The 26,966-nt window shown below is 38.8% G+C and overlaps 1 protein-coding gene across 1 annotated transcript; it reads left to right on the forward strand.

Annotated features, from left to right (window-relative positions):
• The first annotated feature begins 332 nt into the window (after positions 1-332).
• LOC111563893 (WASP homolog associated with actin, golgi membranes and microtubules) lies at positions 333-22,157 on the forward strand. The gene is made up of 11 exons (XM_023263174.3): positions 333-992; positions 3,197-3,370; positions 3,740-3,890; positions 4,717-4,886; positions 6,185-6,395; positions 9,366-9,550; positions 10,087-10,173; positions 10,289-10,384; positions 12,020-12,449; positions 12,979-13,121; positions 15,651-22,157. Exons 1-11 carry the CDS (start codon positions 408-410, stop codon positions 15,801-15,803), a joined length of 2,385 nt encoding a protein of 794 aa, XP_023118942.2. The 5' UTR covers positions 333-407; the 3' UTR covers positions 15,804-22,157.
• The last annotated feature ends 4,809 nt before the right edge of the window (positions 22,158-26,966 follow it).

The raw sequence follows: 26,966 nt of genomic DNA on the forward strand, positions 1-26,966 counted from the left end.
TAGACATATCTAAACGATGACCAATCTGCGAGTAGAAAACAACACTAGAAGCTACATTTTCCGTGGCGATTACTTTGATGTAAAAATCAACCAATACTGAGCTTGTGTGCACTGAAAGGACGATTATTGAGGAGGAATTGCGTATTAGCAAAAATATAGGGGGTGTAATACTAAATAATGTCACAAAATTACAAGAGTTTTGTTTTTTGCGCCTTCGTCTTAATATTGATTTTCAGTAAATGTGATAACTGTAGATTTATTATTCTGTGAAATAACGGTTAGCTTGTTGTGCTATAGTTCTGACTATTTTTGCGGTCCTTGAAGGCACCTGACGTCACACAAATGGCGGACGTTGTAAACAGAGCCAACAGTTCGTCGCAGGCCGCAGACAAACGGCTCTTTTTAAGATGAACAGCGTGGAATATGAGCGGCTGGACAGTCTGGAGGGCTGGGTGGCGGTCAAGAGCAACATATTCGAAGAGAACGAGACGTTTAAGCTGGGTTTCATCGTCCAGTGGAATGTCATAGAGTGCAAGTTCGCCGTCACCTGCCACAACCGGACGTTACAGCGGCAGAAGCGCAAAGCAGAAGTCCCAGTCGGCGGCGACCCTCAGATGAGCTGGGCTGGACTCTTCTCTGTCAGCGACCTCAAACACGTCCACCAGCAGTTCACATGCGTGGCAGACGTCCTGGGAGCCTGTTTCCCGGATTTGTCAGAGTTTGAGGAGGGTAACATTTGGGACTTGCTCTTCCTGAATCGAAGAACCGGCGGCGGTGGCGAAGATGACGACGAGAGAGATTTTGACACTCCGTGTAGGAAGCTGGAGAAATATTTCAGCACAGCCATCGACATCTGCGGGAGAAAGATTGTTCTGGATACCTTGTTCGCCCAGGATGAGAGGGATGTGGAGGAGTACTTTGAAAATCTGCAGGAGTTCAAAAGGAAGACCATGCAGGAGGAGATGTCAAGGGCCAAAGGTCTCCTGAGACAGGTGAGAAAGACGTCACATCAGGACCCAGCAGATGACAGTTTGTTATTTACACTTACAGCAAAACTTTAATGCAACAGTCCTGCAAAACTGCATCATACCGAAAGCTGTTTTGTCAGCCTCATTTCTATCAGTTTCACTTTCTCATTGCATAAACTTGCATTGTTTGGTTCATCTGTGCATTTGAAAAACAGCAAAAGATAATAGAGGTGTTTAGTTTCATTCATTTAAAAATGAAAAATCTGAGTCCTGCACATGTTATCAGTCAGGCAGCAGCAAAAGCATGTGCTGAAAGCAAGACAGGGTAAGGACTTATTGATTTAATTAGTTAATTTGACAGGGACCATGTACAGAAGAACATTATACTCAAGGCAGAGATGCTCTGGACCAGATTATAGTGTGCTCACTAGTTTCTGTCTGCAGTCCTTGGAGCAGGCAAGAGAGAAACAAGTAAAGATAGAAAAGCAATGAATCACATTTTTAAAGAAGGATCTCGCATTCTCACATTTACACGGTTAAAGATAAGTAATTTCAAGGACTGTCAGTGCTGACAGGTTTGGTTCCTCCGGATCCATTTCTTAGTTTCTTTAGAAAAGTCTTTAAAAATCAGTTATTGTCTTTAAGTGGGGAGCTGATTCCATTCCGCTACTGCTTTGTAGGAGAAGCCCGATAGACAATTTTACATAGAGACATGCAACACTGCCACTTATAGAATCAATTTGTAAAGCTAAACTCATTTAATCCTGGAGGAAATTCTTGTGCCAGATAAAATGACATGTCATAAGAATTGCAGTTCTTAGTGGAAAAGCAATAAGACCAAAATATGATACAATACTGAAATTTGTTAAGTACGGTAAGCTTAAATATGGCTAGAATAATACAGTAAAAAGTAATGGTGGCAATGATATTGAGGTAATAAGTAACATCATACATAATAATGAAATATTGCACATGAAAAAGAAATTAAATATTGCTCATTACATTGATGTATAATATAAGTAACATATACAAATGACTAAAATAGGATCATCAAGAACAACCTAAACCCACTGAAAACAAAATTTTCAAAAAGGAGGAAAGTTTAATTGAAAGAGAAAGGCTATATTCAAAGCTTGTTTTAATGTTGAACAGCACTTTAAAAATCTTAGAAATGTTTCCTTTTTCCCTCTCCTCTTCTACACTTGTTGCTGTTGTGCGTCACAGAAGAAGTATTATTTTCTGAAGTTTACATCTGTGATGTGCAGGACTAGCACCATGCAGTGGTGGTGTAGGTCTAAAAGCAGGCCTACCATGACACAGCAAACCTCGTCTGTTTATTACAATCACAGCTTTGGATGTTGCAACGTTATCAGCAGACCAGCCAGGGAGTTTCGCCTTTTCCTATGCAAGTGATTTCAACACAGACCTGTAACTTGACCCTGTAGTTGTTTGTTAACCAGTGAATAATGAGGTGAGAGATAACTGACAGCCAGTACAACAGCTTCACCTTTGAAGCTCTGAGATTTGAGACATAATGCAGTTAGTGTACACAGTCAGCAACAATTCAAACTGCAATCAGATACAGCAGGCCTTGAGTTCATGACAGCTATATGAAAATCCTATTATGTTTTGCTGACAGTGTTAGAGAGCAGGGCATAGTTTGTGGTGTTGTTGCATTGAAATTGCTTTATATCTTAAGGGAAAGCAGCCATTGTTCTTTTTGTGCAGAAAGGTGGCAGGTTATTATAGACTACAGACTGATCCCATGCACCCGCCATTTACATGAGATGAAGTCGCATTTCTTTTTGTTAACTAGTCTCTTTCAAACGCTACATCAACTTAGCACAATTTCTTCTGTACCTAACAGCATTCCAAATATTGATCAAGCACGCCTAGACGCAAACAAACTCTGTGGTCTAAAGGTGTCATCTCTTGAAACCGTTTCATATGAAATGTTTTGTTAATACCCAAATTTGAGGAGCCAAATTTGTTTGACCTCAGCGGTCAGTGTCAGAGAGCTGGCTCCAGGAATCCCTAACCGCTAACCTCATCTTGAAGTGGCTTCAGGAGGCTACCTTCAGCCCTCCCAAGCAGTATTCTGAAAGGACTAATGTTAGATTTCTTTTTTTTCAGTTCGTCCGAGGTATAAAAAGTCACACAGAGCAAAGACTGGGCTGTGGGCTCAGAATAAACCCAGGTGATGGTGTTTATGTCTTCCATGTTTGCAGCTGCTACAAAGTCACAGTACTGCTGACCGAATGGTTGCGCTGCACAGCATTTATGAAGAAGAAGACGAGGCCTACCAAGACCTGGTCACTGTTGCCACCACTTTCTTCCAGTACCTGCTGCAGCCGTTCAGAGACATGAGAGAGCTGGCCTGCCTTTACAAACTAGAGATCCTGGTAAATACAGACAGCTTGTTCTTTTTAAGGTTGTGGTAAATGATTGCATGTCGTCTATACAGTTTGCAGTTTGTTTTGATGTCTAAATATAGAGTATATGCTCATTAGGAGTTAGAGTTTGTGGAATTTTCTTAATGGAAAAGTCTGCATAAAGTTTTGCCAAATTTAATGCAAATACTTATTTAGAGCCCCAGAACTTAGCCTGCACAAACTTACAGCTTTCTTTGTTTGTGAAAATACAATATTGCTATGTGCACTATATGATAATCAGTGATAATGATAATCATTTTTAGCTCTTGAGTAAGAAGTAAGCATTAAATCGCCCAGTATAAACGTGTCCACTGTTTTGCTTACCTCGCTTGTCTGCAGAAGTCTTTGGAGTTTGAGGACTTGGGTCCTCGGAGGATTGCAGCTCTGGAGAAGGAGGCAGAAGAGTGGAGAATGAAAGCAGAAGACGCAGTCGCCTCAATTCAGGACATCACTGTCACCTACTTTACACAGACTTCAAAGGCTCTGGCTGGTATAAGTTGCTGTGTTTTTTCCTTTTATGTGTGTCTGGATGGTGTAATGAATGTGTTTTTGTGTGTCACACTGGAGTAAAATGTGTAGCAGAGTCACAAATGTAACTGCAGCTGCAGACAAACAACATAATAATGATGTTATTTAATATTCAAATAATCAACAAGTCCAAATAGTATATACATTGTTACTGTCATGGGAAGTAGAGTGTTGAGACACTTTAAATGAGTTTGGAGTTTGCATAAATTGGAGGGGAAATTTATGCAAACTCCAAACTCTCTCTCTCTCTCTCTCTCTCTCTCTCTCTCTCTCTCTCTCTCTCTCTCTCTCTCTCTCTCTCTCTCTCTCTCTCTAAAGGATTAATTAATTCATTTTAATGCCTTTTTTCGTATACATCAGGTCAAAATTTCTACTTTGTTGGTAGCCATCTGTCTTTTCTGCATTTTGAGAATTTATACCTTCGTTGAAAGAAAATAATGTTAAGAAGCAAATATTTTATATAGATATAAATACAAATCTATCTATCTATCTATCTATCTATCTATCTATCTATCTATCTATCTATCTATCTATCTATCTATCTATCTATCTATCTATCTATCTATCTATCTATCTATCTATCTATCTATCTATCTAGCTTGTGTGGTGAATATTATCAGGTAGCAACACATTGTTTACGAAGTGGAAGCAGTACCATCAAAAATGCACTACAACACTCATATAAGCTCCTCCAAAACGTAATGAGGTTTTTCTCTCATGATAACATAGACTATATGTGCTTCTGTGTGATGCAAACAGACTAAGCAGATCTTTGTGTATATGTCCAGGTATGTTAAAACAGATGGAGGAGGATAAGTGTCGGTTTGGACCTGCTGCCTGGGCATCTGCGGCTCCCAGACTGGAAAAGCTGCGTTTCCTATTGGCCAAAGAAACCCTGCAGCACATGAGAGCTGCAGAGATGTGCCTCAGCCGCAAGAAAGACAGCATCAGAGAAAGGGTGTGTGTGTGTCTGTGTTTTTTCATTAACATTTAACAGCTTTTGTAGTGGTTCTGTAATTAGTCATTACAGCATATTGGAGTCTGACACAGTAGTAAGGCTTTAGTTTTCATTCATGGCTTTATTTCAGTGCCAAGGCCAGTGCAGCTTTTGTAGTGGTTGTGACTCTGTAGAGATGTGACCCAGGGTCTGCTTGCTCTCGTGTATCTTTCACTTGGTATTCCAGTCTGATGTGAATCTCTGGCTGCTATCGTCCTTTGATCTATTTATAAAGCCTCTCTAAAAACACAGAGAATCCCCTCGATACACCCCCAAAAACCTGCATGCATGAATAAGTGAGTCTGTCTGTGTGTGTGTGTGTGTGTGTGTGTGTGTGTGTGTATGCACGTACTTAAAATGTGAACGCTATATGCATATCCGTGGCTCCATGGGGGTTTATTTCTAATGTTGGGATCACAGTATTTTGGTAAAACTGCTGCAAACTACTAGCTGCTGTAGGGTTTCACGCTGTGCATTTTGAGATTTTGGAAGAGAAAAGAGAACACTTTGAGCACATTCATTTTCATGTGGCTGCATTATTCATCCGATTAGGCTTTTTAAAAATGAGGGTTGAAGATCCTGGCAGTATCCAGCGCTGTGAAATCAACGTGAGCCTTTGCATTGACAGCTGTGTGAGTGCATTCTTAATGAGATCAGTGATCCGCTCCTACGCAAACTCTTGCACTGGTGTCAACGTAACTCGGTGACTGTTGGGTGCACAGCGTGACACCTTTGCATTTAGTGTGTGTTGTTTGTATCACCTCAATCTCTGCACCTCTTATGTCACATCTACAGTGTGTGTGTTTCTGTTTCACACAATTCAGAGCATTTAAGGACATGCATTTTCCTTCAGTGTGGCAGCTCATTAACTATCTATATCAAGCATACTTACATTGCAGGTAGCTGCTGGTTTCAGCTCATGTCATCACAGTGTGAAAGTGTACAGAGATTAAAACTCCCTTGAAATGGGGTATCCATCACAAACCCTTTATTTATTTTTTTATCAGATTCTGTTTCAGTTTTTTCACCTGGTAATGTCGTTGAGTGCAAAACCTATTTTGATTACCATGCTCAAGGACAGTCTTTCATCCAGAATTTGTCTCGGCTGTCAGAAAGCGTTGCGTTCAGTAGCAACCGTGTCAAGAAGTATTCACAGTATGTACATAACGAGCAGGTTTTTTTTTTTTTTTTTTTGCAATGCCACCAGTTTTATCCTTTAATGGAGCTGACTTTACGTTGTTCTGTGTTTTGCGGGGCAGCTGGGGAGCCTGTCAGGCAGCAACCAGAGCCAGAGAACTGATTCCAGGTCTGTGTTTGAGGACAGCCAGAAGCAGCCGGACACAGTGGACCAGCTGGAACTGCAGTTCTATGAAATCCAACTAGAACTATATGATGCCAAGTTTGAGATTCTGAAGAATGAGGAGCAGCTGCTGGTGGCTCAGATAGACACCTTACGACGGCAGATTAAAGGTACACCGAGAATACATTTAAATAGAATTACTGAACAGTAAATGCGGAGGCTGCATCTAGTTAGAGGGAGTTTTCAACTTTTGAACAGAATCAAATTACTGTGAGAGATGGTAATTTACTTGTACATTCCACTTGAAAACACTTAAGCAACATTAACGTAAAGATATACAAAACGCATCCGTTTAAATATCATTGACGTGCCAGAAGCTTTAACAACTGAACATCCAAGCAGAGAGAAAAAGCCTTTGACTGTGTCACCTTGGGAAACTGTAATTAAAGTGTAAAGGTCCTCACATGTATGACTATCTTAGCCATTGTTTTTTAATTAATGGAGTGAATGAAAATATAAAAATTGAAACCCTTGAACAGTTTAATGTTTTCCTGTATAAAAGCCCTGCAACTAATACTAGCTTACTAAAGGCTCTGGCCACCACTTGAGCATCAATTTATTTATTTATTTGTTTTGCCTGTCCACATTTCGACAAATTGTCACTATTAAAAGATACCAAGTTAGCTATGAGCATTTCTTATTTGCAGCGTATTCGCTAGTGTACAGATGGCTATCACTGGATTGCTGTAATACCAAAGAAAATGTAAAAAAAATTGATTATTCTCAGCTAAGTGTTGGAGGTACAAGGAGCTTCATTTTTCTCTATGAAATACAGATGTTTTTTTAAGTTACACTGATACAAAAAATGTGTCTGTCGTGACTGTGTTCAAATTTAACTTAGGTGAGAGCCTTAGAAGAACAATTCTTGCAGGGATTAAGGATTTTAGAGCTCGTTAACCCTGTAAAACCCACTGTTGCAAAAATACATCAGTTTATTTTTTTATTCTTATATTCTATTTTTTATATATATATATATATATATATATATATATATATATATATATATATATATATATATATATATATATATATATATCGAGATAGCGAGAGAGAGAGAGAGATTTAGAAAAAAGTAGGACATAAGCAAAAAATATATTTTTATCTAAATTTTTTATATTTGGGTTTATATAAATATATTTTTTCAGTTATTTTTCTTTTGCTTTTTTATGTTCTATATTTGTGTATGTGTATATATATATAATATTATATCTACATTATATATATATATATATATATATATATATATATATATATATATATATATATATATATATATATATATATATATATATATATATATATATATATATATATATATATATATATATATGTAGCCAAAAAAATGAGCAAAAAATTATGATTTTTATGTTTTTAGTTAGATTTTTTTTCTATATTTAGGTTTTAAGTCTCAGCCACTGATGCTGCTTCAATTGTTACGTCTGTTACCAAGCAGGCCAAAACAGTGGAGCTCGCTACAATAACTTCCATTTTCAGCTCATGTACTATCTTTGCTTCTACAAACCACTCTACAACCTCCTGCAGAGTCACACTCCATAGTTTGATCACCCCTGGCAGATTTTCCCATTTTTAATTTGGGTAACGGAACTTTTAAAATGCTTACCTGTGTTTTTTTTTTTGTGGTGACTCAGCAAATTGCAACATATGGCAGTGTTTTATTGACTTTGTAACCTTAAAATGTGTCTGTAATATTTTATCCTCCTCCTATGAGCCAAAATTTTAAACCCACCTCACAGAGTAGTGCAACACTTCACTACGCTAACCACAGAGCCGTTTCAACGCCCTTCTAACATGCTGTAGGTTATGATTAAAATCACACAGCGTTACACCCCTCTACATGCAGGGGTTTCTGTTCTTCTGGTCACTCAGTGTTTTGTGTGAAGGGTTTACTTTGGGGAAATACTGTATTTGGTTCATGTGAATGTTTCCTTAATTGCTCCTCATGGGACACGGGATGTTTGTTTCCAAGGTGTGTGTATTTATATGCCGGTCATCTGGCTGTCTGTGTCTGTGGCGACTTTGGTTGTGTGTTTCTTTAAACTCTTATTTTCCCACGTAAAAAGCAGGAATGTGTCTTCTAAGAGTAACTGTTCAGCAAAGACAGTGGGAGGACAGTGAAAAATATGAGATCTTGCAAATTAAAGGAGGCTCCCGAGTTTATGGAGCCTGTCAAAAGAGTTGGAAGTCTATAATGGAAATAAAATATGCAGCGAGCAAATCAACACAGGACTTTTCTACTGCCAAAGTCAGAACATGTGAATTATTTCATTAGAAATGAACTTCTGGTTGTTGCAGAGACTCAGGATGATATGCGGACCACTTTGTTTCTTGTAAACATATAAAAATACTTCATATGCATAAAAGTGTTATTAATTTAGTAAAACATTAGGAAGAGAAATATATAACACAAGATAAAACTTTATTAATCCTAAAGGAAATTTTTGTTCCAGATATTGCTCAGACATAACAAAAGAAATAAGCAAGTACAATATATTACTGAAATAAAATAAGCTAAAATAACACTCAAATAGAAAAGTAAAAAGCAATGCTGGCAATAATGCTGAGGAACACTTGATAATATAATATTACATTTCCTAAATCTGCACTAGTTGTATTACTCCAAAAGCTCCAGATAATATACAGTTGGTCAGTAATGACATTTTTACAGCTGCAACAGTAGTTTTCTACCGTGTGTCTTGGTCATGCAGAGTGCATTTAAAACCTGCGTAAGTGGCCCAGGAATTGGTTTTTATTGCAGTAATTTACTTTTGTTAATGAGATTTCTCTTAACCTAATAGAGGAAACTAGATTTCTTGTTGACATGTTGTTTCAGAATGACAGTATGTTTGCGAGTAAAACAGGAAATAATCAGATTTCATGTAATTTGCACGACTGAGGTCGACGTCAAAGAGAGACCCGGGTCATGCTGTGAGCTGCTTTGTGTGAACTTTGGCTTTAAATAGGTTACATATAGTATACAGTTCAGGTTTACACTGTTCAGAATCTGAGGTGACAACAGAGGAGTTGGTCTGAAGAGTGACTGGACTGCATTTGTGTTTCAGAACTGAAGGAGGAGGTGGTGTACTATGATGTGTGCGAGGATCCAGAGGAGCTGCAGAGCATGGTCCACACAGGTATTCAGCAAGCAAACTCTCCAGCCGTCACTCAGCTCAAGAGACGCCTACAGACCCTGGAGACCAAGCGAGGCAACATCTGTGCCCGGCGAGCATATCTACGCAACAAAAAGGTGCGGGTGCGAACGCCGCAGGCATTCAGTTCTCTGACATTCTTTAAAAATGATTCATTTGTGTGGTTCTTTCTGTTAAAGAAGATTGGAAATAATTTGAAATGATACTCAAAGATAGTCAATCTCATGTCCCAATTGCTCTGGTTTGATTTTTTTTTTTTCAAATTATGCTGTTATTTTTTAATGTGATACAGTAATTTAAGCAGTTGGCATGGTCTCCTCCTGCTGCCTTTATGCTCTTTTGTCTGATTAAAAAAACACTTGACAGCAAAGTGGGATGAAAACCCCACTTAGAAGCTCCCACAGGTTGCCTACAGTAATCCACAGGGAGCAAGAGTCACATGCACGAATATTTAACAATAAAGTTAACAAAGGGAACAACAGGATATTTGAAGAATGCTCCCTCACTTAATTATTTGTTTCAGTGGCAATTTCACAAAAGCCCGATTTGCTTCAGCACTCACTGATTTCTGACTGCAAATGCGTTTTTTATTGTATTTTTCAGTCTATAAGTGATATATTTTGTGTGTCATTAGGATCAGTGCATGGAGGCCCATGAGCAGAAGCAGCTGGCAGCCAAGCAGAGCTCCATAGTGTTCAGTCAGCATCATCAGGTCCACCTGGTACGTCACCACAGCAACAGCACAACCCACAGAGATGCTCCCGCACCGGCAAATGAAACCGGATCCAATTCCTTTCCCTCTAATAGCACTCACTGTCTCCCTCTGTTGTCTGCAGAAACGAGAGAAGAGGAAAGAGGAGGAGCGGAGGAGGAAAGAGTGGGTGGACCAGGAGCGAGAGAAGACTCTGAGCAGATTACGATCCTTCAGAGAGGTCAGTGTCTCCACTCAGCCTCCACATCAGTAAATAAAACCCCAGAGGCTCCTGCGTCTTAGCCGCTTAATTTCACAGTTTCCCTCAAAATTAATACTCGGTTATTAACTACTCGACCCTCACGTCAGGAGAAGTTCTGATGATCAAAGGTTTTTTAGTAGTGAGCTGTCTTCTTGGTGCATACAGGACTTGAGCTGTACAAGAGAAGAAAAAAGCTCAGTTTTACGCATTGGTTTGGCAGCAGAACTGTCGTGGTGAATCAGTGAACAGGCTGTTTGCAGTAGAGATTCAACTGATGCTAAACACTCAGCATTTTTTAGCAGCAAGTGATGTTAAAAGCTTGTGACGTCAGTGTTCTGGTGTCCCCTGAGGATGAACTGTGATAACTCTCCTCGTATTTTTCCGTCAGTGCCTTAATGAGAGCACAATTTCAATATGCCCATAGAACTAATGATATTTTCATGTGTTTATTGATAATTAGCAGATATGAATGCACTAAACTGCAGTTGTGATCTTGGGAAATATTACACCTGCTTGACGTCAGCATGTTAGCGTTGTCATTATGAAGATGTAATGCTGACGTATGTATGTAGCTCAGCTCAGAGATCTGCTTGAACAGCTGTAGGATATGACTGAGTGGATTTATATGACTAATGGCTATTAAAATTAGCATTTTATTTAAAGAATGCATGGCAGCTCAGGAATAAATAACTTTAATCATTGATATATCTATTTTTCTGGATTTTTTGGACTAAGTACGTGACTAGGATGCTTGGAATTGTTTCCTCGTGGGAAGAAACATTTGAATTGTTACTATTTTATGTAATGAAATGGCATAACGCTTTCAGTATTGTGTCTATATTGTCAATAGTGAGCAGTAATTCTAACATTTCCTTCATCCCTGACAGCTGTTTAGTTCCACATCTGTAATTTTCGTTTTGAATTTGGTCATTTTAATTAAATTGGGGACAGTGAATGCAGAGAGTCATACTGTATCATAAATAGGGAATGTTTTGTTCTCACTCTTGCTGTTTATATATTTCATTGCTTTTGTCTGGACAACACTGCGAATGTTTCCTAGCAACCAGTATTACACATTAACTGAGTCATGGATCTTTATCTGAGACCTCGCTTGAGTGGTAACGCTGCAATCAGATTTAAGAAATCGATAGTTGGAAACAAGCTAGAAGCCGCTAAGAACTTAAAAATGGCTTTAGAAATAAATTTACTGATGGATTTAGAGCAGCTGGTGCATTCTAGCTCAGAACAGCTACTGAGCTGCCTTTTGTGTTGAGGTTGTTTTATCAGCTAATCAATTTTATGAACTGTTTCTGTTTTCTTTGGAGTTTGTATAAGATCATCCGACTGGAGCAGAAGACTGGGAGGATTTACCTCCTGTCTGCATCATTAGCTGTGTTTTTGTTGTGTGTGTGTGTGTGTGTGTGTGTGTGTGTATTTGTTCCTTCCTTCTGCTACTTTATTGTAATCTCAATGTAAGACCTATTTAAAACAGAATAACATCAGACAGCCGTGAAGGCGTCTTGTGTTTCTCGCGGTCAGTGTTAAAACATCAGACTAGATAATGTCCCTGCTTCTGAAGCCAATTCTTCTCCCTCTACTGCTTTGTTTTTCAAGAAGCGACAGGGCCAGTACATCCTGAAGACCCCTCAGTCCAGAGCGTCCTCTTCAGAAGTGTCTTGTCCCTCCCAGCCGCTGTCCATCATCAGCCTCAGCCCGTCTCCTGCCCCCGTAGGACCTTCCTCCATCCGTCCTGCACCTAGAAGCAAGAAAACACTCAAAAAGCAGCAGCCTAAAGACATCCCTGTCCAGATCTATTCTGCACCGCCACCTCCAGCAACCGCCTGCCCTCCTCCTCCTCCTCCTCCTCCTCCTCCTCCTCCTCCTCCACCACCACCACCACCTCCTCCACCTCCCCCACCGCTGCCTCCCGCCATACATCCTCCTCCTCCTCTTGTCCAGGCTTCCTTTGAGGACACACCGATGCCTCTCAGTGAAAAAGAAGACCCTCCTTTCCCTACCAAGAACATGCTGAAGCAAAATATAGGTGAGACTGAAACACACTAATTCAGCTTCATGTGTCCACATATGAGGAGAAATACGAATGGAGCAGGATGTGCGCATTTGTTCGACTGCAGGGGAAGTTGTGTTTGTTTGTTCCAGAGAGAAGTGTGTTTAGAGACAGTGTGTGTGTGTGTGTGTGTTTGTGTGCCTGCACATGGTGTTCTGTCCTAAATTCCCAGCTTCTCCCACGAGGCCAGAGGAGGCATTTTACCTCAGTTGTGGTCCTGCTGATGTACACACTGGGATCCAGGGAGACAGCAACGTCCAACACGGCTTCCGTTTTATGGGCTTATACGAAATGGAGGTCATTCAAAGGAAGCTGTTTTTAGCAATGTCTGGTGCACCATTAAAAAGTTTGGAAAGCTCTGTGCACTTGGTGGAATTTTTAGACCTTTTATCAGCAGTGAAAGTAAAGCTGTAAAAACAGACAAGGTGTTTTTTTATTTTTTACATTCAGTGCAGCTTCTTCAATCATGTAAATGTGTTATTGCTTTATTGTGTTATTGCTGTAGGAACAATGGATGAAGTTTTGGCGTCACTGCAGCGTGGACAGATAAAGCTTCGAAAGGTTCCCGCTGCCAAAACTGCAAGCCCTGCTGAGGATCCAAGGAGCAGCCTGATGTCGGCCATCCGACAGGGAGTCACCCTGAAGAAGGTGAGCTGGAAATATACCGACCAGTAGTGGCTTATTGCAGCAAGAAGTTGCAGGGTAATTTTGAAGCTGTGGAGCCATTACTTGGTTTGTCCACCCGAGAGCACTGAGAAGTTGATTTCTCAGCTATAAAAAATCCTTGGCAGTGTCTCTCTTGGCCAAATCTCTGTTAAAAATAAGAACATCAGTGTTTGGCTCCACTAAAGTACTAATTCACATCTCAACATTGACCTCAACAAATGCGCTATTTCCTCCTTTGATTGAGCCTTTTTTAAAATATGAAAGTATGAATTTGTGACCTGTTTTTGAAGGTTTTCGTCTTCGCCAGACAGCTGCGGCCTTGGGCTTCTTTTCAGCCACACACTGTCGAGAAGCCTGAAAGTATTTAGAGACAGGTCGATGCTTTGTATGTTTTGGTCTTTTCATCAGATTTCTTGACGGCAACAGAACTATAAACTATGACTTGCCTTTTGCTTTTCATACAAGACAAGATTGATTTTACTGTTTGTGGTTTATGTGATTTATGGGATTTCATAATGTGGAACGAGGCCAAATTTAGTTTAAAAGACAAATGAGGCAAATGTTCAGTGGCTCAGTCTAAGTTCACTGGCAAAACTGAGTAACAACATTTATTTTTCTAGTTTAATCAGCTGTAGTTCATCTCTGTGCGACACTGTATATGGTTGTAATATGAATGACAAATGAAAGGAAGCATTTGCCACTCATCTGCATTTGTTTTAATAGGTTGTGTTAAATAGTCTTACCTGAAAACATCTGAAAGCATGGCATCCTTAGGGAGTTATTTGTACTTGACAACATTTATGGCAAATTAGAAACATTATCTGCCAAAAAAGCATCTTCTACAGACCAATTTATCATCATTTGTTGCCAATCAGTGCTCGTACAACAATCAAAGAAAGAAAGAAAGAATCAGGTATGCCTTTTTTAACAGCAGACATTTTGGCTCATCAGTAGAGAAAAGCACAAGCGTTATTAATAACAGTAGCAGTGACTCTGTGCCCCAGTAAACCATGACAACATGACAGAGCAAACACGCACAAAACCAGGAAAAAATGCAGTTCAGCCAGCATTTATTTGTTACTTAAACCTGTGCCTTTGTTGTATTCACATAATAATGGAGTAATTGTTAGTTTCCTACCTGTAAATTGCTTTATTGTCAACATCCAGGTAGTAATTAGAAACGGGTTAGCTGGGTTTTAACGAAAGCTTTGCGTATCTGAGCAGAAGTGTTGGCAAACATGGACTTCCCATGTTCTCTGTCAAAATATTCTGTTAATTAAACACTGACAGGTTTAGTGCGACGTTGAAGAGTGGCATTTAATCCATCACACAATCAACTCTGCAGTTAAACAGCTGTCACTCAGTTCTGCTACATTTTCTTTAAATTACTCTCCTGGACATTGTTGGTGTTTTTAGCAGTTTGCTTTATGGGGTTCTTTGAGGAAATGTACTCTTTCCCTCTCTATTTTGTTTTGTTGGTGTCCTCCATCCAGTGAAAATGATTTTTTTTTAGTTTGTCTGTATATGTTTTCAGATGTTAAAAGAGCAAAATAAACAGTCAACAGCAAAAATGAGCATCGCCATCCTGAAATGACAGCATACAAATGACAGACTTTTGGAGATTCATACACTGAAAAACAAAATCTTGTACTTCCAGGGTGGTGCTTTGTATCATTATCCTTCAAAAATGGTTTCCAGTGTGAACATGTATGGCTGAATTACTCCAGTGTTACAACTTGCCATACTGTACAGTAGCTTTACAGTTTTTAAGCAGAGTTTTAGGTGAGCTGGTGTGTTCGAGCTACACTGAATGGTTTGGAATGAGTGGAGATAGAAGCAAGAAGTTCACAGATCTGCACAATCTAGAAGACACAACCCTGTAGTTACATCTAAGCCATTTTAAGGCTGAAAATTATTCATGTCATAGCAAAAAAAAATCGAAATGTTACTCTGATACACACAGATGAGTCCTTTGATGAGCAGCCAGGGATTTAAAAACAGCTGGAATCAGCAATGATGAGTTAAAGGCAGCCACACGAGAAGACTGACAGCTGCCATCACAAGTTAGAATCATAGTTTGCCTCCTGCATGATGTGAACGCAGCATTTTCCCACAGTGACGTGAACATCCAAAGCTTTTAATTTTATTACAGTTGGTCACAGATCAGAGTTTGAGGCGTCTCTGTGGATAGCGGCACATAACTGTACTAAAAAGAGTTGCCCTGACAGACAGCTACATATAAATAATAACATTAGTAATGACTGGAATCCATTTAGTTGTTCCAGTGGCAGGGTGCTGTATGAGACACACCGGCTCAGTGGCGTGGCTTAATGGAACACCTACATGGATCAGAGCTGCTGCTAATGTTGTTAGTTACACTGCTGCCTCAAAGTGTCTCCTGAAAAAAACACAACAATGACGTGTTGATTTTTCCACTGAATACACATTTGAAACAGCAGGAGGTGACGGAGGAGACTGGTTGATGTTAAATTGACTCGTGTCGTTCTGTAGGTGGTTCCTGCTCGAGCTGAAGTCCAGAGCAACGACAACGAGCTGGAGCGAAGCATCAAAGCTGCCATGATGAGGATGAAGAAGGTGTCGGCTGACTCAGACGACGAGGACAGAGGTGATGAAGAGACTCACAGCGTAGACTGGGACAGCTGAGAGCAAACAACGTCCATCAAGCCGTTCTCTTATTACCCCCCACTCTGTTTCCTTCACGGTTGTGATCTACAGCTTACGCCGCTGCCAAATTTTCACCGAAAAGCCGCTTCTTTGACGGGATTACGCCTCTTCTGACTTAAACAGTGCCGTTTTCTGAAGTTGTCGCGCAGTAATCCTATTGGTGTTTGCAAAGTAGCCCTGAGATGCTGTAATGCATCCAGAACCGCTCCATGCCAACTAACCAGTGAGTGGAGGAATCAGGATTTAGGCTCCTCTGAAGCACTTTTTGGTTTGCAGAAATCCCAAAACGGAGTGAATGAGGCGCTGCGTTTTAAAAAGCAAAGCCAAGCAGTAGTACTGTAGTACAGTGTGCAAATGATTGAAATCCTCCCAACTCTGTGTCTGGAGGCCTTTTGTGAGACCGTCACACAGCAGGGGAAGCCAATGCTGCGAGCAGAAGCGACTACACTACACAGATTCTCATTTTGCTCACATTGCTGAGTCTCAGCTCATTCTGAATGTCATTTCAGCTGAACACTTGTTTAATTTAGCCCAGCAAGAGCTACAGCAAACTCACTTTTGTATTTTCCTTGCATTTTATTACTTAACAAAGGAGGAGTTATGCTGTGAAGAGCAGAAGTGTTAATTATTTACAGTCTTGTCTGTATTAGAGGCTGTTTGATGCTTTGCCGTGTGTTCGTTTTGTCTTTTTGTGTGTGTGAATGTGTTGCGCTTAATTAGGGTGCAGTTTATAAAATGATCCGTTATTCCTTCCTGTATGATGCCATAACAAAAGACGTGACAAATTACGTATGTCAGATTAATTTTTTAGTAAATAAATGCTTCCATTTAGTGATGGAATTACTCCATAATTACAGCACTCTGTTTCTGTTCATTGGTAGATCCTATAATAAGCCTGGTGACAGTTTATTGTTGATGTTTAGAGCAAATGTTCAACGTTTGACCGCTAAACCTGTGACACCTGAAAAAGATAAGGCTGGAATGTATTATGCACAAAAAACAGCATTAAATGGTTTGCACAATGTTAGGGAATTCTGCGATGTCAAGGAGGCAGATTCAGACACTCTGGAGACTCAGATGGCTTCAGTTGAGAATGAGATTTACTGATATCAGGACGACAACGAGCAACACAGTGATGTGAGCACTGGCAGCATCGATTCTGAGCATTCTCTGAAACACTGGGTATATAAGGAGTTGGGAGGAATGTCATATTTAGATTCCGGCCCAATATGGAGACAACTTGTCTGCTCATGAATGTTAACTAGACCATATCTAATCATAACCAAGTCACGTTTTTCCTGTTTTTTTTGTATCTTCTTTTGCAGCATCTGCCTTTCTCAGGGTCATATTAGAGACAGAGAGGCCTGAATGCTCCCAGCCTCAGTTTAGGAGAAGCAAATAGGAACAGGAGTCAAAGGTAGGATCATTTGAGGTGATCTAAAGATTCTACAACTTGATTTAATGTGTCTGTAGTTGACAGATGCAACCTGCATGATATTCTGTGATGTCTTCAGCTCCAAGGAAATACCTCAATTAGGGGAAAGAGTCATTTTTCCTTCACACACAATTCATTAATCCCCAGTGTGTTGAAGACAAGCTGTGAGGTGCTGAAGGCTGAACCACTCATGCTGTGTTTTAATAATAAATGAACACACATCAGGTCATCAACATGAAACGCTGGCAATTTCATCCCCTTTAATTCAAAATGTATCACCCTGAGATCTCAACTGTTTGCTGCTCCCTGATGCCCACAGGTCCGTTCTTTAAACAAGTCATCCTCCGCAGAGGTGTTTTACCAAACCTGGTGAACCCCGGTGAGTGTGCTTGGGCGGATTTGTAGCCCACGATGATGAGTCATCTTGTAATATCCATGCTGGCAGCCGTCGCTCTCGCGTCTCTTCTCCTGCGGTGACAGCGCAGACGTCCCCCAGCCAGCTGATTGACTTTATTCAGGCTCTGTGTGCTTTAGAGAGGGGCCGCTAGCAGAGGTGATAACGAGCGTCTTTGCTGTGTAATTTGCCGGCGACGTCCAGGTGATTCAGGTGGAAGGCGGGTCGTGGACCTTTGTTGGGGGCAGGGGAGGGAGTAGGGGAAGACACGTATGATGGGTGTTTAGATGCAAACCCGTCAGTCGAGCATCAACACGAAATTCCGCAGCCTGTTACTATGGCAACAGGAAGTCTCGGTGGTAGTGGCCCGCAGTGCCATCTCTCTCTCTCTCGTACAGAGCAGCATAGTCTCCTAATGATGTTTCACCAACTCGCCCACTCACCACCAGTCACACAGTGAGCCTCGCTGAGAGTCAGAGACAGCAGAGAGGGGACAGAGAGACAGAAATGCTGCTTTCGCTGTATCCTAACTGGGTGGGTTGGAGTGTGATTGATCATACGAGGATTCTTTTACCTAAGGCTTCATGTTTAAAGTCAGAATAAAGTATATTAATGTCTAAAAAGTGACAATATCTTGATTCTGACATTATTTGTTGCTTTGTCAAAAATCTCCAAAGTATCCCCAAGGTATCCAGGGCTGATTCTTCTGTAATCAAACAATCTTGATGGTTTGCGCCATAAAATGTCATAAAATGTTGATAACATTATGGATTGGAGTGTGACTGATAATTGGTGTGATGCAAAGATGGTTATTTAACTATTATTTTATTTAAAAAGTGAGAAAATTCAGAGTCTGGTATCTTTTGTCAAAAATCCCTAAAAGGTATCCAATAGGGCAGATTCTTTCTGTGATCTAACAGTCTGGATGGTTTGGTCAATAAAATGTTCTAAAATAGTAAAAATGTCAACCCCAGTATGGATTGGAATGTGATTGCTAATTGACATGATGCAAGTGAGGATTATTTCAGCGAATGTTTTCTCTGTTTGTTTAATTTTTAAAGTCAGAATGGAGTATATTAATGTCTAAAAAGTGACAGTATATTGACTCTGACATTATCTTTTGCTTCGTCAAAAATCCCCAAATGTATCCAATCGGGCTGATTCTTCTGTAATTAATTCATCTTGATCGTTTGGTCAATAAAATGTCATAAAATAGTGAAAATGTTGACAGCATTATGGATTAGTGTGACTTTTAATTGGTGTTATGCAAGGAAGGATTATTTTACCTAAGGCTTCATGTTTAACATGTCAGAATTAATTATATTAGTGTCTAAAAAGTGCCAAGATCTGAACTGACATTTTTTCTTTTGTCAAAAGTCCCCAAAAGGTTTCCAATATGGCTGATTCTTTCTGTGATCAAACAATATAGATGGTTTGGTAAATAAAATGGTAAAAATGTTGAGCAGAATATGGATTGAAATGTGATTGCTAATTGATGTAATACAAGTAAGCATTATTTTAGCTAATGTTTTAATTTTTTAAGTCAGAATGAAGTATATTAATGTCTAAAAAGTGAGTCATTTTTTGTTTTGTCAAAAATCCCTAAAAGGTTTCCAAATAGGGCTGATTCTTTTTGTCATCAATTAATCTTGAATTGGATTGGTCAATAAAATGTTATAAAATAGTAAAAATGTTGGCCACAGTATGGATTGAAGTGTGATTGTTGATTGATTCGATGTAAGTGAGGATTATCTTAGCTCATGTTTTACCTGTTTGTTTCATTTTTTAAGTCAGAATTAAGTATGTTAGTTTCTGAAAGTGCCTAGATCTAGACTGATATTTTTTTCTTTTGTCAAAACTGTCAAAAATTCCTAGAAGGTATTCAGTAGAGCTTGGATACCTACATGGTTTGGTCTATAAAATGTTCTAGAATAGTAAAAATGTTGACCACAATATTGACTGGAGCATTATTGATAATTGGTGTGATGCGAGTAAGGATTATTGTACCTATAGATTAATGTTTCACCCAATGTTCCCTCTAATTTTTCCTGAGTGTGAGCAAACACACAAACTCCCTGAGCGTCCCTTGGACCACTGTGAGCAACATCAGACGTGTGCACTGTGGTCACACCAGCATCACATCCATTCAAGTTACATGGTTCATTAAAAGAATCAAATTACAGCATTTACATTTCTGTTAAAACACTTTGTCAACAGGAGCCAGTTGAAGGCTGCAGTGATTTTAGTGACACTACAATGTATAAGAGTGAAGTTATTGAATATTTGTCTCTTTACTGTTGCAGTGGTTTTGCAAATTGCAGACGGACCCTGTTCACTCCATAGACACCAATGTTATTCCTGTAGCTTGAAAGACAGCTACTTTTGATAAAACTGGGCTTGTAGCACATTGTCTGCCTTGCAACAATGGGAAAGAGGCACCGTTTATGTTTTGACAACCTATATCTAATGAGTTATTGATGCTGGAAGCCCCAATCTGTGAATATCTTTCCAACTTTACTGAACTTGGGGCCACTACCACCTAAGGAGTGATATATTTAATTTAGAAAAGCATTTAGCCATACTTAAAGCTTTAAGTGCTTTATTAACACGGAACTAAAAATTTTGTATTGTTTTATTATCACAGGTTCTGTCTGAAAAGAGGTGGCATCATTTTAAACAGTGAAATCAAACTAACAAAATGTAATGACCAACCAGTGAGCAATACTGGATTCTGCAAAAACATAAACAACTTTTTTTAAAAATCTAAATCTTATCTTAACACAGTTAATGTATTAACTTATTTTTGTGTGTATGCATGTATTTATTGATTTATTTAGTACTGTTAACATATCAGAGTTCTGAGTGAATTTTTCTTAAGATAGGCAAAGGCCATTTATTGATTACATATAGGCTGTTAAATGTTTATTAAAAACTAAAAAGCATTTAAAGAAAACAACTTAGGCATTTATTGAGTCACTAAAATACTGTAGAGTACAGACCACATCAGCATGATTATAAGCATCCTCTGGTAAATTAACAACCAGATACTGATGTCTCTCACCATATGGACTTCAGGAGATGACTGGGGGATGATAAACTGTGACCTACTGGTTGGGTTCTCTCTGTTCTCATGTTTCTTACATGTTTGTCCCCTGACAGCCGGGTCCTAATGTTTTTTGGCAACACACCATACTATGATGTTTTTACAATGATGGTTCTACTATGGAACCAGTTTGACATGTTCAGGTGTTCTTTGTGTGAAAACTCAGAGATTTCAGGGATCAGAAGGTGGTTTTCAACTTTCTTTGTTAACTTTCTGCTTCAACTTTAAACTAAATTTCCTTGACTAAGCCAGCCCTCTGGACTTCCAGGAAGCTGTGTTCCTATTGGCTGTCCAGGTGGCTGCTTGGTGTTATCAGGAACACCTGAGCAGCTTGGTGTTATCAGGAACACCTGAGCAGCTCAGTGTCTTCCTGCTTTATTTAGCTGCATTCAAACATTTCCTCTGCTTCTGTTCACCACTGAACCGGGTTTGGCTCCATTGCTTTAGTCTGTTCTTTAGGCGTTGGCTTGCAGCTTCCAGCAGTAAAATTGTCTTTAATGTGTTTCTTGGTGTGTTTTAGGGCTTTGTACTGGATAGCTGTCTTGGTAAATGAGGCTCTTTAGCCACAGTTAGCACATGGTGCTAATGTGTGCAGTGATTAGTGGATTTGGTGCAGCTGAGTTGTGTCTTTATCTTGGCTGTAGTGAGTCTTCAGAGGTTTTTGGTCAGACACAGTCTGTATTCTTGTTTGTGAACCAGCGTTGGTTGTCCAGAAGGTAAGAGTTCCTGTCCTGATTCTCTGTTCTCAGAGGTTCTCTGGTAGGCTGCAGGAGACTTTAGTGTTTAGGTTGTACTAGTTTGGTTTTTGTATGGTTTCATTTGGATGATTATCTTGAGGCTCCTCCATGTGGTTTAGTGAGGTTTTCTAGAACAGTTCTACAAAGCAACCTGCAGCAGAAGAGACTTTGAGAGTTTTTAGGAAGTTCTGGAGACCAGACTTTAGAGCAGCAGAAACATTTGTCAGCAGTTTGAGCAGGAGAAGGTGATCTTCAGAGTAGAAATGAGACGGAAACCTTCTTGACCCGTGTGGTGAGGTCCTGTACCAAGAGTTTGAGCAGGTTGTGAAGAGTCTGTAGTTCCTTGGTCTGAAAGCACAAGAGTCGACTCATTAAAGGAGAAAACAGGAGATATTGTTGGTTCTTCTGTCGCTCTGCAGTTTCCTTAGACTGAATATCAAGTTTATATTTTAAATGATTTCCCATGTGAGCCCAAGAAGACTTCAATAAACTCCCTCCATCCCCTGGACACAACATATTTTATTACCATGTTAATTCTTTTTTTTTAAAACATGTTTTTGAGTTTTAAATCATAGTTTTAGCCTAGTTTTTTTCTCTTTGCTTGTTTAGTTTTGTCATCTGTGTAAAAGGTGCTAAACAAATAAAGTTGAATTGATAAACTGAATAATTGACTAACTCATGATTGTGACAACAGAAGTATTTTCATTGTGATTTAAGGGTTTATTTCATTTTTAAGGTTGGGGTTAAAATCTTGACAGAAAAAGAAGATTAAAGAAATAAACTACATAACAAAAAGCAATTAAAAGGAAAAAAATGAATACAATAAAACTTTAAAAAGTTTTATTATTAAAAAGATTTAAGAAATTTAGGATGTAATTTTCTAATTAAACATTTGATTTTTTAATTAAATATTTTGTCTTTTTAAAGGTTTAATAATCTAATTAAATGTTTTGCATTTTTAAAAATGTTTAATATTCTTCTGTTTAATAGAGTTAAACATTAAATACAATTAAATGATATAAAACAGACAAAATATTGAATTAGATAATTCAACAAGATACATGTCATTATGAAATTAAACAAAATTTTAAAAATACAAATATTAAAAATTACAGATAAAATATTTTCGACAAACATTTAAAAAGTACAATTAAAGAAGAAGAATATTAAACATTTTAAAAAATGCAAAACATTTAATTAGATTATTAAACCTCTAAAAAGACAAAACATTTAATTAAAAAAATCAAATGTTTAATTAGAAAATTACATCTTAAAGACAATATAACTTCAAATAGGAATTAAACAGAAAATACAATGAAGCATTTAGAAAGAAAATTAAACATTAAAAGGTGGTAAAATATTTAAAAAGAAAAACCTTAAAGATTTATTCGAAACATTAAATATTGGGAAAGAAAAAAAACTCAAACAAGCCAATAAAACATTTGAAAAAACAATTAAACATTAAAAAGACAAAACATTTGGAAATCAAATCAGACATAAGAAAAGAATAAAAGGTGAGAAGAGAGCAAAAGTAAACATTTAAGAAGAATCAAACTAAAGACAAAACATTTGAAAAGACACCAGTTAGACTTTAGAAGATCAAATTAAACAGAAGAGAGAATAAAACGATCATAAAGAGCAAAAACAGATAAAGGTCTTCAAGCGTTTTCTAGTCTGAAACGAAAACATCAAGTTGTTTCTTCAAACATTTCCTCTTTCTATGTTCTTGGTTTAATTGTGGACAGATTTACTAAGAACTCATTTCAGAAAACTGCTTTCCAGATAAAGTCTACTAGTAGTTGAAGGCATTTATCAAACTAATGTTACCTTCTGATCTCCACAAACTTTACTGTTCAGTGAAGAGAATCAAAGTTTGTTGAGGATTCCTAAAAAACCCACAGGTGAAGGTCTGAGAAGAGCTCAGATGGATGGTCTAAATGTGAAATCAAGAATCATGGTCACAAGTTTTAAGGCAACTGTTAACCACAAAGTTCAAACTAACAGAGAAGTACTGAGAAACTTTTAAAATTTCAGTCCTCAGACTGTCTGAAGGTTCAAACTAACAGAGAACTACTCAGGAACTTAGAAGATATCAGTCCTTGGACTGTCTGAAAGTTCAATCTAACAGAGAACTACTGTGGGATTGAGAAAATTTCAGCCCTCAGATTGTGTGAAGGTTCAAACTAACAGAGAACTACTGTGGGACTTAGAAAATTTCAGCCCTCAGACTGTCTGAAAGCTCAGGTCCTGAGGACTCGGGAGGTCTGGAGGCTTTGGAAAGTCTTGGAGCTGAGGGTTCCACCCTCCAGCACAAAGGCTGAAGCCCAACCTCCTGAGAAAAACGGTCGAGTCGAGACTCGAGTTAAAAAAAAACTCGAAAATGACAAAAAATAGATGATAAATGCGCAAAAACCAGAAGAATTTGTATCTGAGCGAGTAGCTCAGGGGGATAAGAAGAGAGTCTGCGGACTGGAAGGTCGCAGGTTCAAGACCCGCCACTGGCACTTTTCTTTGTTTGTCTTTGTCAGGATTTTGAGAAAATTTAAGAAGTGTCTGGTCTTGAACCAGCGACCTGCAGCTCCATAGGCAAATCCTTAACTCACTGAGCTACAGATCAGATGAAAAGAAATAAATTCGTCGTCCCTTTGGCATCGTAGTTTCTGAAGTCACCACATGGGTGGAGCCAAGGCGGAGTCTGGGTGGAGTCAGGGCGGAGAGTAGGTGGGGAGGTGGGTGGCGGCCTCCCCCCTCTACTCCCCCACCTTCCCCCACCGCCCACCACACCTTCCCCCGCCCGACGAGTTCTTCGAGTCTCCACGAGTTCTTCGAGTCTCGACGGGTTTTCCCGAGTTTCTTGAGTTTCCACCAGGTCGGAGGCAGAACAAGTTGTCATGAAGAGGTGTTGAAGTCGGCCAGGATGGACTGACTTTTTACAGCGACTAGAAGGAAGACCACTAGAAGAGCAGGTCTTTAACCACCATCCATAAAATCCATGGAGTCGCTCCAGAGAAATGAAGGGAGGTCAACTTTTATCAACCTCCATCCAGATGTTCAACTTGATATCTTTACTTGGAGATTTTTAGCACCACAAACCTTTAGTATCACACTTTGTTATCATTTATTAGGACTTTAATGGAATCCACCAGCAGATTTAGTTTTTGTTGACAAACTTTATTCTTGTCATCGTGGGACTGCAGTATTTAAAACTGTTCCTTCTATTTGACCTCATGTTTATTAGTTTTAGTGGAGAAAGTTATTTTAGTTGTCGATTAGTCTCTTAAAAACCAAATAATAAATTGGATTAGTCAAGAGGTTTAAATTTCTTACGTTGTCATATTTTAAATTAGACAAAAAATATAAAAATTAAGCGTCTCAAGACAATTTGACCTGCATTTGGCGTTATATAAATAAAATTGAATTAAAATTGTATGTATCTTGTAATGTGGAGTAATTCAGCCATATATGTTGGAAAACACATTTTCTTTGTCCATTAATCTGTTGATTGTTTTCTCCAGTAATTCATTGCTTGTTTTGGTTTATAAAATGTCAAACCCAAATATATTTAGTTTATTGTCATAAAAACCAAAAAGATTTACATTCATGATGCAGGAATCAGGCAGTTTTTCACTTTTTATCTTAGTTTAGTCAGAAAGATAGTTGATAATGTATGAATTGTTGCAGCTTGTGAGCCGTAGAAGGTTTTAATCTTTGGGGCCGAGTGTCAAAAAACATTTAGAAACCAACATCAACAAAACATTCAACAAAGATTTGAACATCATTAAAGGGAAATCCAAATTTTGCATAACAATGTCTAATTAAAGGACATTTATTTCCAACGTAAATGTGTGATATTCATCCTCTGGAGCTTTCTCTTCACGTCGTCTTCCACCTGAACTGGTTTGGTCAGGAGAATGTGCAACAAACATTTGAAAAACTGCACTTTAACATCAATGAATGACACTGAAGTTTAATCGCTACATAAATGAGACTGAGTCTGGATGTGCTGCTCTGTCATTAACTCCTAAGTTTAGGGAAAGTTCAAACAAAAGAGGACAGTTTAGATAAGACTTGAGAATGAGCTTATTTTGAACAAACATCTCAGACTTTCTGAGCTTCAGCACCTCCAGCAAGACATTTTAACAACAAGCAACTGAAGAGATCCAGAAGTTGGAGAGAGTTAGCTTTAGCTGAGCCAAAGTACATGTGGGATGCTAACCTAGCAAACATTTCAGACTTTTCTCTGTGAATTCAGAGAAATAATTTACTATTTAATGACAGAGCTACACATCTTAACTCAATCTCATTAAAACAGACTCTAATTCAGTGTCATCCATCCATATTAAAGTGCAGTTACCCAAAATGTTTGTTGCATGAGCTCCAACAAAACCTGTCCAGGTAGAAGGCCACTTTGACAAACAGGAAGTGGAAGATTCCAAGCAGATTTATAGAAGGGGGAACCGGACTGTACTAAGTGTGGTCCAGTATAGAGGGGTGTTTTGTGGGTTTTTAAGGCTGATAATGATTATTAGTGAGACATTTGGAGTAGATATTCATTTGCAGTAAATGAAAGTATTTAAAATCTTGGAGTTAAACTTTGAAGAACACAAACTCTAACAGAAAACTTTGTTGATACGTTTTTGTTTTGTTTACAGATGTTAAGTTAAAGGAGTTTTATTCGTTACGTATGACCAATCAAATCACTCCAGAAGACAGAGCGACCACAGGTAGATAAAGGTTCAGAGCCAAAGTAGCACCATTTTTAAATGTATTTATTACCGTAAATCAGCAAAAAATAAAATACTGATAATCAGCAAATCAGTCAGCCCACAATTACTACAATTCTACAATGTATGTCTCTTTCCTTTGACTTGTTATTTGTACAATATACGATGTATATGATGGTGTTTTTTCATAGCAAAGGCTATACTATGATGTTTTCTAAGAGACATACGATGCTACTCTGGTTGTTCTGGCCCTGCACTCCTCCTCTGTTGTTTTCTGGATTGTACTCAGCTGCATGCCTTCGTCCACCAGGCCTCCGTTGACTCGTCCTGCCTGCCGTCTCTGGAGCTGAAGCTGGATTGGAACAGACCAAAGTACAGTCCAATCACGATGTCAGCTGCCTCTCAAAAGGCTCCTTCATCTGGCAGGTGGCAGCACTTCTTCTGAGGGGAAGCTGAGCTGGCCCAGCAGAACTTTGGAGATGTGTTCCAGTGGTTGGTGGATGTGTGGGGAGATAGAGAGGGACCTTTGAATTGTTCAGAAAGGAAAACAGGGAACCCATTGGTAGTTTTAGTTTAGGCTGCTACTGCGGTGTGTTTTTGGGTTTTAAGAGGTGAACAGGAAGAGTTTTTTTTCGTATTGATTATCTTTTACTTTGTTCCTGGTTGGAATGCCCATCAATGTCAACGTGAAGTTCACTTTTAGTTCTGTTGATTTATTTTTATTTTACTAACACCCATTTGTTTTTAAC

This window comes from Amphiprion ocellaris, chromosome 1 (assembly GCF_022539595.1).
Source record: "Amphiprion ocellaris isolate individual 3 ecotype Okinawa chromosome 1, ASM2253959v1, whole genome shotgun sequence".
NCBI classification, from domain to species: Eukaryota; Metazoa; Chordata; class Actinopteri; family Pomacentridae; genus Amphiprion; species Amphiprion ocellaris.

Bases quoted from the DNA above. Each gene is read 5' to 3' on its own strand.
- LOC111563893 (XM_023263174.3), top strand. From the start codon at position 408: ATGAACAGCGTGGAATATGAGCGGCTGGACAGTCTGGAGGGCTGGGTG. The intron at 10,385-12,019 runs GTCAGTGTCTCC...TTGTTTTTCAAG, and splicing joins GATTACGATCCTTCAGAGAG to AAGCGACAGGGCCAGTACAT. The intron at 13,122-15,650 runs GTGAGCTGGAAA...GTCGTTCTGTAG, and splicing joins AGGGAGTCACCCTGAAGAAG to GTGGTTCCTGCTCGAGCTGA.